This window comes from Pristis pectinata, chromosome 3 (assembly GCF_009764475.1).
Source record: "Pristis pectinata isolate sPriPec2 chromosome 3, sPriPec2.1.pri, whole genome shotgun sequence".
In the NCBI taxonomy this organism is placed as follows: domain Eukaryota; kingdom Metazoa; phylum Chordata; class Chondrichthyes; order Rhinopristiformes; family Pristidae; genus Pristis; species Pristis pectinata.
The window spans coordinates 120,674,060-120,689,945 of NC_067407.1; the positions used below are offsets into that span (position 1 = coordinate 120,674,060).

Consider the following 15,886-nt stretch of genomic DNA (forward strand, 5'->3'; position numbering starts at 1 on the left):
TCTCCACAAACTGGAGCCCACTGCGACATATAATATCTAATCAACAAATCTGAATGAAACACTTGGTGACATTCCATTCACTTTGTTATTTTTTCATGGACCTGTTCCAAACAGTGGAAATGAGCAGTTGGTGAGTTTGCTTTTGCCCAAATAACTACTCGCATCCATTTCTATGGTACATAACACTTCAATCCACAAGCACTTTCAATCACACACGCATAAGGATTCTTTTGCACTCTGCATCATATATATTCCAGACACAAGCAAATCGTTTGGAAGACCTGACCTAGGCAGATATGGGCTCCGCCATCAGGCACCAAACGCAAAGAATCCACAAATGTCTTCGTGCATTGGGTTCCAAAGGATGTCCGGCACACAAACGGGCCGCTCGGCCCATCCAGCCTACGCTGACATTTGCGCTGAGCTGGAAGCACCTCCCCGCTTTCTTCATTTAACCCATTTGGAACACCCCTTTGTCCCCTCCACTCCAACATGCGTTTACAGCTTCCCCTGAAGGGCATTTCTACTATTCACCCTCACCCCTCCCCCGTGCTCCACATTCTCACCACTCTGCCAGTAAAGAAGCTTCTTCTGAAACCCCCTTTTGGATCTCTCGGTGAACTCGCGGAGGCATCGATGATCACTATTTGTGCTCTTTCCCACAAATGGGAAAAATCTGCATCCGCACCATCAACACCCTTTACAATTTTACCCTCCCCCACCTCCCTCCTTTCTTAAAAGACACAGTTTATCCACTCACGCGTTTAAATGTCACGACTATTCCTCCTCAGAAGGTTGAAGCAGATGCAGATAGTGCAACTTCCACTCGGGAGCTCACACCCCGACACCTTTCCCACCGGAGCCCACGGTTAGAGGGACACAAGTATTGAAGGGTCGCATTGGAATTAGGACACTGATATCCTGACACTTTGATTCACTCATCCTCTGACCCCACGCCATGCTCAGACCCAGACCCTGAGGATCTGCCCCAACCTCCCCCTCCAACTCACTGGTCACTCCTCACTCACCCTCGCTCGGGGCTGGGAGGGAGTTCCTTACCGATGGTGGATACCACGGTGCCCACGAAGTAAAAGGCTCCGGTGAAGTCCCACCTGGGTCTCAGGGTGTCGGCGTGGATCCCCGCGGCGATGGCCGCCTCGTAGTCACGCAGGAAGGCGCTCAGCTCGCCGCCGGCGATGTCGAACTTGTCGGCAAAGTTGCGCAGGGTCCGGTTCCACCTGGCCCGAGCCTCCAGCTCGGTCGGCCGCTCGATGGCCGAGAAGACGGCGGCGCCGCACAGCAGGTAAGCCACGATGAGCAGGGCGAGCAGCACGAAGCGCCCGTTGTCTTCGTTGAGGTGCAGGAGAGCGCAGCCCCGGGCGCCGGCGCTGCCCATCATCCGCCGATTCGCAGCCCCGGCGCACTCCCTCTGCCAGGGGCAGCCGGCGCCCGAGCACTCATCAACCCAACTTCCAGGGGTGGGGTGGGGTGGTGGGGAGGTCTCGCCCCAGCCCCGTTCCCTGCCACCAGCCGGTCCCTCCCTGCACCACCCCGCTCAGGCCACCTGGAAGGACGGGAGGACTTCAGCCACAACACTTTCCCAACATTTCCTCTCGGCTCCACTGTGCGGGATTTACCTACGTGTGAAATTTCGGGCTGCGGTATCCGCGCTCCCACACCGGTCTTGGGCGGGCAGTTGCCGGGAGCAGTTGGTTTCCAAAGCCCACCGTTAGAGTCAGGTTGATTTATAAATCTCTCGATCTTGTTCCCCCCGTCTCTCTCTCTGCTTCCCCCGCAAGGAGACAGTTGTCGCTAGTCCGGAAACAGTCTTTTTGCTTAGCGAAGTGTCATATCCCCAGTCTCGAAGTCAGGCTGGTCCGAAGGCAGCAGGTTGGGACACGTTGTACGGGTGCGGGGCGCTGCCTCTCTCGGAGACCACGTGAAGCCATTCCCATGTGTATCTCCTTCGGGAATGTGATTACCCTGAGAGAGGAGGAGGAGGAGAGAGAGAGAGAGAGAGAGAGAAGTGAAGGAAACTCCCTCTCCAACACCAACACCAAGCTTCACTTAAGCACCATGGACGGAGCTCCCACTTGGAGCCGCGATTCGGCCTTCGGCCTTTCAGCACCACCCTGATCTCGCCCAAGCGATCACTCCCTCTAACACTTCGGAAGAAGTGACCCCCCCCCTCCGCCCCCCATCCCTCCAAGAGCCCGATCGCCCCTTGCTGCTGATGCCCCGACCCACCTGGTCCTGAGCGGCCGCACGCCCATGGCAGCCAGCACTGCGTATCTCTGGGACTCCTGAGCGCTCTCTCGGCAGCCCACCGCGCATCGGGCATGAGTGTGGACGAATTCACTCAGCATCGCGCACACCACAAAGTGCCATTCCTTGCCTTTAGGGCGTTTTCTATTCCGAACGTATGATCAAGCAATAAAACTTACATTCCTCTGAGGCTGGATTGCAAAGATCGGTAACGAATACTATCGGGGGGAGGGGGGTGGTGGGGGGGGGGTAAAGTTGAGAGCTCACAGCGGCCATCTGGTCAACAGTTTCTTCAGGGTGAGTATACAGCATGAAAGTCACAGTAAATTACTTTCCGCATTGTATATAGATTTGCGTCAATGTTAATTTGTTTTGAATTTCCTGCAAAGCTCTCCTTCCTCTCGCTTCCTTTTACACCAGTATAAGGCCAAGGAACAAAAATCCCACATTTTCTTCCCCCTCTATTTCAATGAATAAAGTCAAACCCCGAGTGGGTTATTTGTGATTCAACACTGAATGGCTCTATTAAATATTAACTCGGAAAGGAACGTGATGCTGCGGCTTCACTGAACAGCGTTGTCCGGGAGACTCTTGCCTTTTTTTAAATACAAGAGGTCGTCAGTCGGTGACAGCGGGGGGACACGAGGCGGGAATTAGCCGGAGAACCGACAACCAAATTTTATCCACCAAAAAAAACTCCAACCAAGAGAGCCATATTAAAATCCTACAACAGTCCTGCATTATTTCCCGTGTTGAAATTCATAGTTCAACACTAGGCTCATATCTTAACGTTAAACTGAGAGATCAAGAGGGCAGGAAGGATATTTTCATCTACCCTGGGACTCTCAAAGGGCTTGTAGGGGCCAACCGAGTGTTCGGGGGAGAGTGGAGTTTTTTTTATGCTCAGGAACTCGGTACGTACAGAATGTCATCGACAGCTTCGAATCAAATCCCAATTAGTATCACAAAATCCATCATGTAACCGCGTTTACTTTTTATATCTGGAGAGGGGGATTCAGGTCTTACCCAATGTTGTCGTTCCGTAGAGCAGTTAAGGCCGAGAAGGTAGCATAGGACATATTCACATCACTGCCCGGATTATTCCCGCCTTCTAACCAGTCGAACGGAGATCAGCTCAAGGCTCTGGGTGGAGGGAATAGTCTGCTGGCTTCGGTGGAGGCTATTCGATTCCTTGTGGAATGATTTCATACGATGTTCCTCTGGTCTATCATCGCAACTCTGTGAAGGGTTTCACGCAGTTCAAGTTGTAGCGATACTGATTGAAACTCATGACAATAAATTTAAAACGAATGCGGACCTTAATGCAAAATAATCACCTCTCTGACAAACTGTTTCCGCAGAGCTTCCAGTCCAGGCATTTCATTTCTAAATGCTGGTTTTGTCGTTTGCTTCGTCTCGCAGACGAGCTGCGGCCTCTGCATTGAATTTATTGCTGTTCATTGCAGTCTGAGTTAACTTATACAACGAGCTCCCCTCTTCGCGCTCCACACCCCCCAAGGTAAAGTGGAAAAAATCTCCCAGCGGCTTCTATCTAAATGTGCACAAGATCCGAGCAGCGGCTGCTTAGAATTTGAATGGACTCCGTGTAAGTTTCAAGATCTCTTGAGACGTTTCGGAAATGTCTCAGGCTTTTAAAATCAGGTCCAGCAGCGGGAGAGTTGCTCTCATGCTCACAAAGGCGTGTCACGACAATGTTTCACATCAATCCCCAAACCTGGTCCACAGGACAACACTGGTGTCAATGCCAGGAAGCGTGAGGCGTCCGATGTTTACACTACACTGCCCGGAAATGGATGGAATTACTTCTCAGATGATCATTATTGATACCTTAGATGAGACAGGTCAATGGGCATAAACACACTTGACACAACAGTAGTTCGTAAAAGACCGGCCAACTGGACAGTGGCCTTTTATTCCCCAACAAGTCGGCCCCAGTGCAATGGTACTCTGGAGATCCTTTCCATGGTCTCATTGGCTTTAATACACCGATCGTTTAAAGTTTGAGCAACCAATGCTAACATTAATCGATTCGCCGTCAGTAATTATTCTGTTTGTCTTAAAGTGATATCTTATAAAACGGAAATATCAACCCAAAAGCAAAATACTGCCAATGCGGGAAACCTGAAATTAATTCAGGAAATGCCGGAGATGTTCAGCAGGTCAGTGTAGCGCCTGCGGAGAGAGAAACCGATCTTTGATCAGGAATGGGAAAAGTGAGATCTGGGGCAAGGTTTGTTGCAGACGGGGCGGAGGGCAGACTGTGACAGGATGGGGGCCCGAGGAGACTACATCACCCAAGGGTTCGCGCTGCCGACAGCCAAAGGGTGGCAAAACCATGTCTGATGGAGGTGAATAAAATCCGAAATAGCAGAAAAGGAGAGGAAAATGAAAAGCTGGGAACATTAGCCCAGAATGGCTGACTACCTGAAAGTTCTGAATTGAGTTCTGAAGAGTGTAATGTGCCATCGGAAGGTAAGATGTTGTTCCCTGAGCTTACCTTGTTGAGTTTTGTTGGAACAGCATTGGGGGTGAAAGGCAGAACGGTCATAGTGCCTATGCAATTGAGAATTAAAGTGACAGGGGACTGGAAGCTCAGGGTCACTCCTGCGCACTGAATGGGGATGCTCTGCAAAGTGGTCACTCAATCTGCATTTGAATTCCCTACTGCTGAGTACTGTGAGCACTGACTGGATCTGGAACAAGACCTAGTGAATTGCTGTTTCATCTGGGACGAGTATTTTGGTCCCTGGGCAATGGGAAGGGAAGAGGTACAAGACAGATAGTGCATCCTCTGCAGCTGCAGGGGTCGTTGCTGTGAGAATGGGAATGAGCAGAGTGAACCAATGTGTCAGTGAGGGTACAATCCTTGAAAGGGAAGGGGGAGATGGGGAGCCTCACATTGTATGGGGCTGCAAATTACAGAGGGTGATCCATTAAATGTGGAGGCTGGTTGTGTGGGGGGGTGGGGTGGGGGGGGGGGAAGGTGCAGATAAAGGGAACCTGATTCTTGCTCTCAGTGGAAGGAAGGGTTGAGGGCAGATGCGCAAGAAATGGGGCAGGTGGGATTGAGAAGCCAGGCAACTGCAGTAGAAGATGAAGGAAGACATCTTGGAAACAGTGGTTTGGAAGTTTACATTGGCAAGCAGATAGAAAAAGAAACATTGAAAAATAGGAGTAGGAGAAGGCCCTTCAGCCCTTCGAGCCTGCTTTGCCATTCAATGTGATTATGACTGTTTCTCTATTTCAAAACCATATTCCTGCTCTTCCCAAAAGTCAATGATACCTTTTGTGTCTAGAAATATGTGCATCTCCTTCTTAAATACATTCAGTTACCCAGCTTTCATAATCTTCTATGGTAGAGAATTCCATAGAGTTCACTCGTCCTATTAGTGAAGAAATTTCTCTTCATCTCAGTCATAAATGCCTTGTATTCTGAAATTGTGACCTCTGAGTCTGGACCCATCAGCCAGGGAAAACATCATCCCAGCGACCAGCTCATCGAGACTTGTCAGACTTCTGTGCATTTCAATAAGATTGCCCTACATTCATCTAAACGCGAGTGAATACAGGCCCTATCAACTCAATCTCTCCTCAAACAACTTTTCTTCCATCTCAGGACTTGGTCTGATGGACCATTGCTGCACTTCCTCGAAGGCAGAATATCCTCTGTTGGATAAGGAGACCAAAACTGCATGCACTCCTTCAGATGTGTTTCCACCATGGACTACATTATTGTGGAAATACATAATTGCTCCTGTACTCAAAACATTTTGCAATGAAGATCAGCATACCATTTGCCTTCTTGACTGCTTGCTGCACCTGCATGCTTGGTTTCAGTGACTGGTATAGAAGGAAACCTAGATTCCTTTGTACATCAACATCACCCATCATTTATCATCATTTAAGTAAAACATGGTCTTTCTGCTTTTCCTACCAAAGTGAATGACTTCACGGTCATGTTATACTGCATCTCCCATATATTTGCCAACTCACACAACTTGTCTAAATTGCCTTGATGCCTCTTTGCATCCATTTGATAACTTACAATCCAACCACATTTCATGTCTTCCACAAATTTATACACATTACCTGTTTCCTCATCCAAACCACTGAAATAGATTGTGAATATCTGGGGCTCCAAGCACTGATCCCCGCTAGTCCCTGTCTGCCACTCTGAAAAATTCTCATTTCCTTCCGGTTTGTTTCCTTTCAAGCAGGTTTCAAAGGAGAAGTTGAGAATGAGTTCAGCCGGGCAAAGGAGAGTGGTTGTGCAAAGGGATTGGGTGGGCCTCTATTCAAAGGAAATAGTGCAGGCCCTCTAGCCATCCTGGTGAGGGATGGAGGTGTAGAGGGCATTGCCATCCATGAACATGTTGTCCTGTCAAGCATAAAGATATCTATTTCCAATACAGACCAGTAGATCCTTACTATTATGCTTTGGGTTTGATGAGCAACACTATGACTGACATAAAGAGCTACACAACTGACTGATAATGTGATCTTGGGACCAAAATGAAACACATTCAGCCAGGAGATGGAAAACAGCTGCACTGGACATGTTCAGCCTGGCCTCACACCAACTTAGAATAACATTCTGAACACTCAGCATGCTCCAGTGAAGCTGTGATATGACACCATCGCAGGTCTTGGTTCCAACAGCCCAGCTCATACTGACATAGAGGAATCAAAAGGGGATGATTAAATCATGAACTTAATTCCTATTCCAGAAATACAATCTCCTGAATCGTGTTAGTTTTGTGACTTATAGCTTTTGTATAATATATCCTACAAAAACCTTGTGCTCTACCCTAGCTTTCCTCTACTTTTTAATTTCCAGACTTCTCACAGGAACCTGGTTTACTTGTGAGGTTATTGTGACTTTTTTTATTCTTTTGCCTTAATTACTCACTACTTGTTAGATTTGCTTTAGGCGTTAAACCATCTGAATCCTACTGTACGTTATGGTTCCATCCTGAATGCTGAGATTTTAACAGTGCTCTTTAGCACAGTCCATCTAATTAAGCTGAAAGTTAGATTTGTATTTTCTTTGTGGTTTTGCTGTTAGATCCACAAAATAAATCTTTGGAGTGAACACAGATTGCATTTTTATTGACAGTTTTATACACAGCAATTTCAAACAGCTTAATTTAGGAGGCAAGGAGATGTAAAAGTGTGAGCAATCTACATACAGTCTTAGGTCCGGCAATGTACATTCCACAGAGACGCCAACCAATCTTTCTGTAGTTTGCAATCTGAATGTCACAAAGTTGCACACAAACGCAAACTGTGTTTAATAGTGAAAGGTCAGACAGCATCTGTGAAAAGAGGAGGAGTTAATGTTTCAAGTTTGAGAATCTTCGTCAAAACTATTGAAGGATCTTGGACCTGCAACATTAACTCTGTGTTTCTCTTTTCACAGATGTTGCCTGACCTGCTGAGTGTTTCTAGCATATTCTGTATAATTTTTACTTAAGATTTCCAGTGTCAACATCTCAGAGGATCTATCTTGGGCCTAACACATTGATGCAATCACAAAGAAGGCACGCCAGTGGGTCTACTTCATTAGAAGTTTGAGGAGATCTGGTATGTCACCAAAGACTCTTGCAAATTCTGACTGGTTCCATCACTGCCTGGTATGGAGATTCCAATGTGCAGGATCGAAAAAGGCTGCTGAGGGTTTATGTCTTTATGTCTTGCACTGTACTGTTGCCACAAAACAACAAATTTAATGACATATGTCAATGATAATAAACCTGATTCTGATTTTAATTTAATACTGGAAGGTTATTGCTCTCCCTCAGCACTCAAACTCAAATGTCTATCAGTTAGTTTTCAGCTTGCAAGTCCACCATTTTCCATTGTCCTAGCCCATGAGTCCATCCTTCCCCATTACCACTATATTTTTGTAATGGTGCTTCCCTTGGTGGCCAGGGAGGTTGTGTGACTAATTGGTGTTTTCCATTTGTAGGAGTCAGTGAGCTACTTTGGCTGTCTTTGAAAATCTCCAGGAACTGAATTGACTCTGTCTCCATGTAATGGATCAATAGATTACACATAAGTTACTGTATCATACTGGACAGGACTCTTCATCCTTGTCATATTTAAAGCCACTTGGGGGGGGGGGGGTGTAGGATGTTCATTTTCTTGTGAGTGAGCAGACACATTTATTCCTAATTAAACCATAGTCCAACAGGTGGATACTTGCTCAATATGTCTAGCAATCACTGTGAGGAAAGAGCCCTGTTACCCAAAGTGCTTTTCTCGTGATTTTCAGACATCTTAAGAGGCAGCAAAGTTGTGCAGAATGGCTCTCTCCATGTGAATTCTCTACCACATTGAGACCAGACAGGGGAACCCATCGGATGCTTTGTAGCTGCTTGCTGAGGTATCCAGAGAGAAATCTCAACAGTGCTTACAACTGAGTTCTGTTGCAGACAGGGACATCACATTTGTCCACTTGTGGGAAGGAGAAATGTAGGAACCACAGAATAGCTCTTATTTCAAGGTTCCCAATTGAATGACACACTGAATTGGATGACACATACCTAATAACCCCTCATTAGTTTACCACGTGGAATACCCTTCTTGGCTCATGGTCTTTAAACCAATTCTGCACTGGAACAATTCCAAACTATCTCTAGTGATCAGTGTATTTCCCTACATTCCAAGTCGTTCTATGTATTCGTCTGTACTCAGCTATATTCTGTAATGGACAAGTTTGGGGGATTATTAGAGAGTTCTCCAAAAGTCGACATTCAAAAAGCACAGAGCACTCAAAGTTTAGGCAGTCCAACCATGCCTTCAGTCAGCCTGGATGCTAAACAATATCTTCAGGAAACATATAGGCGCCTAAAAATTGGACCCATTCCCGCACTTTTAATGCACAAATCTTACATATAAACGTTCTTTTGGTCATATGTTTATCCAACAGCAACTGCTTACAATTGAAATTTTGCCCAATGATCAAGTGGACTCTGCACTTCTGGGCTCGACCACTCTAGCGCGACTGATATTTTCAGTATTATATGCTTGTGATTACGTTAATATTGTGAGGGACGCCACCTCTGTCTCACTGATGGAAACTGGGGCCAATAATGTGTACCCTACGACCTTCGTTCTTAATTCCCGATAAAACAAGGAGCAAAGCCCTCAGCAACTGGATGACGAAACGTGAATTAAAGGGCTCCAACTGGGACATCGATGTGCTGACTGCATTTGCCTGCCTGAGGTTTTAATGGTCTGCATATTTCACACCTGGTTGCCGGGTTTCACTGTAGTTATTATAGCTATGTAGAGCAGAGTCCAACGTTGCGATCCCTGCAGTGAAGAACTCATGCTTCGCGTGAGCTTCAGACCACTCGCGGTTCAGGACTTGGAACTGCACTAGTGATCGCAGGGGGTTTGAGTTGGGGTGTCTGTCCACTTTCAGAAACATGAGTAGCGCAGAACCGCTCGCTGCATATGGGTAGTGTGGGCCCACACACTGAGGACAACGTGCCCCACCTCCCCATGTTTCCCTCACCTTCATGTTAGCCTTTTACACTTCAGTGCTGTGGCCGCCAAAGAGAAAGTTCTTTAAGGTTGTGACCCACTTCCCGTGACCCCTGACAGCAACGCTGCACCACCGGCGATCTCTTCTGGGAGCTCGTGTTTTAATGCCGCCTTCAGAGTGAAACAAGAACACACTAACAGTTTTTTTTATTGGTACATTTTTGCTGCTTTTTGGCATCCTCTGAATGGACACAAACGCTAATCGCAGCAACCATTTAGCGCACTGAATAAGGGTTTCCAGGCTAAAGTACCGCTGAGCATAGGTAACAAATAAAAACTGTCCCATGCCACAACACAGACTACCCCCGTACAGAACCATGAGCGAGCAACTTATACTGTTGAAAGATTTTGGGGTTCAGATATTATTAACTAAATGCTCTCATTAAAGTTGTTTAGCACCTTTCATTACAACATTAAATGGGAGCACAATTCAAAGTGTCATTCAGAAACATCTCAAAGTTTCACATTTGTTTGGGCAAAAGATTGCAATTGGTTTAAATACCGACTTGCCTATTAGACTACAAACCAAAACTCCAATTGACTTAAGTGAATGATTCAAATATCACGAAAGCTACTAACGAGGAAGAGAAGTTCTTTTCAGTCCACCAGCATTAAGTGGAACACCAAGCAATTAAATGCTCATTATTTCACACTGAAAGCTGAGTAGTTAAATCAATTAACCAATTCTTTCATCTTAGTTTCAGCTACAGCCTTTCCCCTCAGAACCCCAAATATTACACTTATAATAAGATGATAAAATATTATTCTAAACACTATGATTAAATTTAACTGTATGTCGCAAGCTGTTGGCCTTTGCTTGTGTGCAAGTCTCCTAGAATCTGAGTTGGAAATTTGAACTGGCCTGGGGTGATGGGGATTTCCAGCTTCTGTCACACAATCAGTGTTGTGGGAAGGAATAACTTGTCACTTGTTACTCTGGTCCTTTGTTCCGGCAGTGTTTGATGTATAAAGCTAGATGGAAAATTTACAGGTAACAATTATGCAGTGGGTGCTGGAAAGATCAAAAATTCTCAACTTGAACGTTTTCTGCTGCACAATCTGAGCCAACCTCATTTCTTGCTTTTCAAAACATGTAACACTCAGTAAAGACAACTCTGCTAGGTCTAGAGGGGAATGGTTACCAGCGGCTTTGATAATTATCTCAAACACTACAGTTAGATATGCTCCTGCTCTAGCCAATAGGTCACTGTAGCAATGATGGTGAGAGAAAAGAACACAATCCCTCTGTACATTTGCCTCTTACAAAAGGCAAATGATGCTCCGGCCTTTTAACAGCTTGATCCAACTGATTTGCTTACCTCATGGCAAAAAAAACAGATGCTGTAAATCCAAAATTCAGGAACAGAATTTACTGAAAATACTCAGTAGGTCAGGTAGTATCTGTGGAGAGGGAAATGGAGTTAGTGTTTAAGGTAAATGACCTTTCATCAGTGACCAAACTTGCCTGTTTAAAGGGATCAACAATTATTTGCCAGTACAGGTTTTGACCCTGCTGTCCAGTTGTGCTATGCTGTACTTGCCAAATTGAGTATTCAGTGCACATTTTTAAGTTACTTCACATTGGAGCATCAGTTGAGCAATGCGTGGGGATAGTTTGCTTTAATCCTTTATAAGTGTTGTGTGCATAGGTCATGTTATTGAAAGTCAAATTAGAGCAACACATGCCATAAAGCTCACATTGCATTTCACAATTGATTTTGTGCTACAATTCAACACACATACTATGTGATTGGATTTCTATGTCCATATTTGCATCAGTGAGTTACATGTTCGTTTTGCTTTGGGTTAGTCATGTGATATATTACTTGGGTATATTTGCTGCATTACATTAATCGCTAAATCATACATAGGGTCTGAAAACAAGGCAAGCATGAAAAAATAAAACACTCCTGGTACTGTACTGGCTCTGTGCAACATTTTGGAATGTCCATGAATATGAATTAATTTTGAGAAAGTGTTATTTTCATGGTTCATGACTACTTTCATTCTATACTTATTTTCCAAACTACTCAGATGCACAGGGTGCGAATCTATAATGAGGATCTCAGTTGGTGAGGTTACTCATTTATATCAGGGATTTTTCTTTTCTCTGGTAATTAAAAGAAATAAGTGATAGCTAATTGACAACCATATTGTTATGTGGCAATTAGGGCAAAATCTCAGTTTAAATTTATCCCATGCAGAGAGGAAGTACTCCGCCTGAGACTGCAAGAAATGCAGAGAGTTGTGGACACAACTCAGCACGTAACAGAAACCACCCTCCCCTCCATGGACTCTGTCTACACTTCTCACCACCTTGGTAAAACAGTCAACATAATCAAAGACCTCACCCACCCTGAACATTTTCTCTTCTTCCCCCCTCCCATCTGGCAGAAGACACAAAAGCTTGAAAGCACGTACCACCAGGCTCAAGGACAGCTTTCTATCCTGCTATTATAAGACTATTGAACAGTTCCCTGGTACGATAAGGTGGACACTTGACCTCACAATCTACCTCGTTATGGCCTTGCACGTTATTGTCTGTTTGCACTCCACTTTCTCTGTAACTGTAACACGTTATTCTGCATTCTGTTATTGTTTTCCCTTGTACTACCTCAATGAACTGTTGTAATGAGATGATCTGTATGGATGGCATGCAAACCAAAGTTTTTCACTGTATCGTGGTACCTGTGTCAATAATAAACCAATTTACCAATTTTAGTATCAAGTAAATTTAACACAATTAAACATTAAAAGTAGAACTTTGAACTTTGGCAAGGTGGAATGGAAATGAAATTCAGGTGAGATATGGCTGGCTACCACTATGTCTGGCTATGCCAGTCATCAGAAGACCTTGATCATCCAATGTTGGTTACAGGCTACACTGTCAAAAAATTGTGATGAGTGGAAAACAAAAGCAAAACATATAAAGATAAAATACACAAGTTTCCATTTTGTTTTGGTTTCTATGTGCAGAGTAGGTTGGAGATCTGAAAGGCACAGAGAATCCATAAAGTTCTGCATCCTATGAGACCTAAGATAACAATCCAGCTCAGAGAAATGAGATAAAAGTCTCCTTGTTTTGCTGAGTATAAAGTTTTTCGATAAAATGGATTTGCAGTTCTTGTACATCTAAAATGTTTTGCAGTTTGGTACTAATCTGATAATTGCATTCATACATTTCTTACTTAAAACATGTCTTCAAGGCTGCCTGGTGATGCGGTGAGTCATGATAATACTCCCTGCCAAAGAGAGGTAGAACATTGGCATGATTTGCTGCACAAAGAACCAACATAGGAAATGGATGGCAGCAACTTATTTAGTAGGAGCCATTTAACTATTAAAAGAACAGCATTAGTTAGAATGCTCTTTAAGGTTTGATGCCCTGCCTGTTCTGTTAGTGAGGGAGAGATAATGACAAAAGGGACAAGGGGAAAGAATCTAAAACTTAAAACAAAAGTAATTTTAAAATGTCTGTTGGTGACTCTAATATCAAAATACCAATGTGATTCTATCTCAGCTGTTATGTTAGATACAATAAATTGGGAATTAACAAAAGAACTCTAGAGGTGGGCACAAAAGGCTGCTGTATTATTCAGGAGTCATATCTTTTATTAGTTACATGTACATCAAAACACACAGTGAAATGCATATTTTGTGTAGAGTGTTCTGGGGGCAGCCCGCAAGTGTCGCCATGCTTCCGGTGCCAACATAACATGCCCACAACTTCCGAACCCGTACATCTTTGGAATGTGGGAGGAAACTGGAGCACCCAGAAGAAACCCGTGCAGAACGTACAAACGGGGAGAACGTACAAACTCCTTACGGGCAGTGGCTGGAATTGAACCCAGGTCGCTGGCGCTGTAATAGCGTTACGCTAACCACTACACTATGATGTGCCATACAGTCAGATATACACTTTAAGGCTAGTTAATGATAAATTACAGAAAATGAATTCAAACATATAACTAACTTCATAAATAAGAAGGCTTATTATGTATCCTAAAAATGAAACAGAAGGTCTCCTATAATCTAAATCATAAGAGGCTGTACACCATTGTGAAGAGCACAAGGCGCGATGTAAAATCAGTCTTGGATTTTTTTTCTATTCATTTACAAGATCTGGGGATCATTGGCAAGGCCAGCCCACCCCTAATTTTTCTTCAGAAGGTGGTGAAGAGCCACCTTCGTGAACTGCTGCAGTCCTTCTGGTACTTCCACAGTACTGTTGGAATTTTGACCCAGCGACAATAAAGACCTGGCGATATATTACCAGTCAGGACGGTGCACGAATTGGAGGGTAACCCACAGGTGATGGTGTTCCCATATCCCTGCTGTCCTTGCCCTTCTTGGTGGCAGAGGCTGTGGGTTTGGGAGGTGCTGTAACTGCCCAGGATGGTAAACAATGCAGCCATTGTGCACCGGTGTAGGAAGAAATGAATTTTTGGGCGTCAGTCAAGTAGGCTCATTGTCATGAGTGATGTCAAGCTTCTTGAGAAATGTTGGAGCTGCATCCATCCAGGCAAATGGAGAGAATTCCATCATGCTGATTTGTAAATGGTGGAAAGGCCTTGGTGTGTTAGGAGGTGAGTCTACATGTTCATTTTCTGGAATCAATTAAGATAAATATGTTTAATTTTTTCAAGTGTTTTCTAATGCTATGTGTTTCAATTTTTTAAAAGTTATTTTCATTTTTTGATGGTGTGATTAATAATTTATAGTTTTGCAATGTTTTGGATGTTTAGAATGTTAAGACCACTGGCTAAACTTGCAGGCAGGGCTGATTGAAGCTTGCACCATAACACCAGCTCTGACCAACATGGCTTCTCTAACAGGTCAGGGTAAGCATTGTTCAACTAAAGAGATGTATGCCCTATCTAAAGGAACTATAATTTTATTTTGGTGAATATCTTGCACTGAAAACTTAACTACGTGCTTGATGGCTTTGCTGGATGCCTTACCACCACCACCAGAAGCTCTTGAAATACGTGATGGATTTTTTTCAAAAATCTACTTTCATAAAAATTGCAAATGTATATAATACAGAACATTCAACTCAACATTTTAAGCACAAGGTATATTATTCTAATTTCTCAGAGTTAGCATGACATCAATTTTCATTTACATACATCCCTTGAGCAAATGTTACAGAAAATTGGAGGCTATTCAAGACGTCTTAGCAGCTTGGAACAGAAGATGGAACAAGTCCATGTAGCAACACATACCCATGATAAGGGTAGAAGCTTGTGATGTTTACTCCAGTTGGACAGACTGGCTGAAAAGGGGGATGAATAAAGATGATATCAGTGGTAACTTAACCCTGAGAAGGCAAGAAGCTGGTGGATCATACGAACAATACAAAACAGTATTATGAAAAATCACCAGAGAGTGCAAGTTTTATGAAAGAAATTGTCAGAGGCAGAACTGTGTTGGGAATTAGACTAGAGGGTGCAAGGAAGATTGCTTCAAAATACTAATCTGATGAAATTTATCATGCAGCAGAGAGCATGGAGACTCAACTTAGTATGTCAACAGGATAGAATGTGTGTGCAGTACGTAAAGGCAAGGAAATCTTGAGCAATGGGAGAAAAAAAAGCTGCAAGCTAAGGCTAAAGAAACCCCAAGGACACAAGAGCGTTAGAACTGTGGGAAGAAAATGAGAAGTGGCTTCTGTTCTTGGTAAATTAGACAACAAGTGCAGAAAGTGCAATTTATTTTGCAAAAGTGCTATGAACAAAAGTTATCTGCTCATAAAATGGACAGTCAAAACAATTCGTAAGATTCGAGGAATAACAGCTTTTGTTGTCAGTGAGTTCAGCATTTATGATTTGGATGATGAGCAGCATATTACAGTGAGAATAAGGGAATTACCTGAGATTTGAAATAGACCCAGAGGCCTGATTTAATGTAATTCTGCTTCACTTATACAAGGTGGCAACTGAAGGTTTTGAACCTGCAAACATGCTTAAATTTGTGCTTATAGCTTATGGTGAAGCTCATCTTACTGTTAGAGGACATAGAACTGCTTGTTCAGCGTGGTAACTATAAA

The 15,886-nt window shown here is 44.0% G+C and overlaps 1 protein-coding gene across 1 annotated transcript in view; it reads right to left on the reverse strand.

Annotated features, from left to right (window-relative positions):
• LOC127568382 (potassium channel subfamily K member 12-like) overlaps positions 1-3,423 on the reverse strand; it is a 58,396-nt gene extending 54,973 nt beyond the window's left edge. The window contains exons 1-2 of the mRNA XM_052012055.1: positions 3,292-3,423; positions 1,060-1,983 (exon numbers count right to left, since the gene is read on the reverse strand). Coding sequence (XP_051868015.1) covers positions 1,060-1,399 — 340 coding nt within the window. The 5' untranslated portion in view covers positions 1,400-1,983; positions 3,292-3,423. The remainder of the gene's footprint in view (positions 1-1,059; positions 1,984-3,291) is intronic.
• Positions 3,424-15,886: the final 12,463 nt, after the last annotated feature.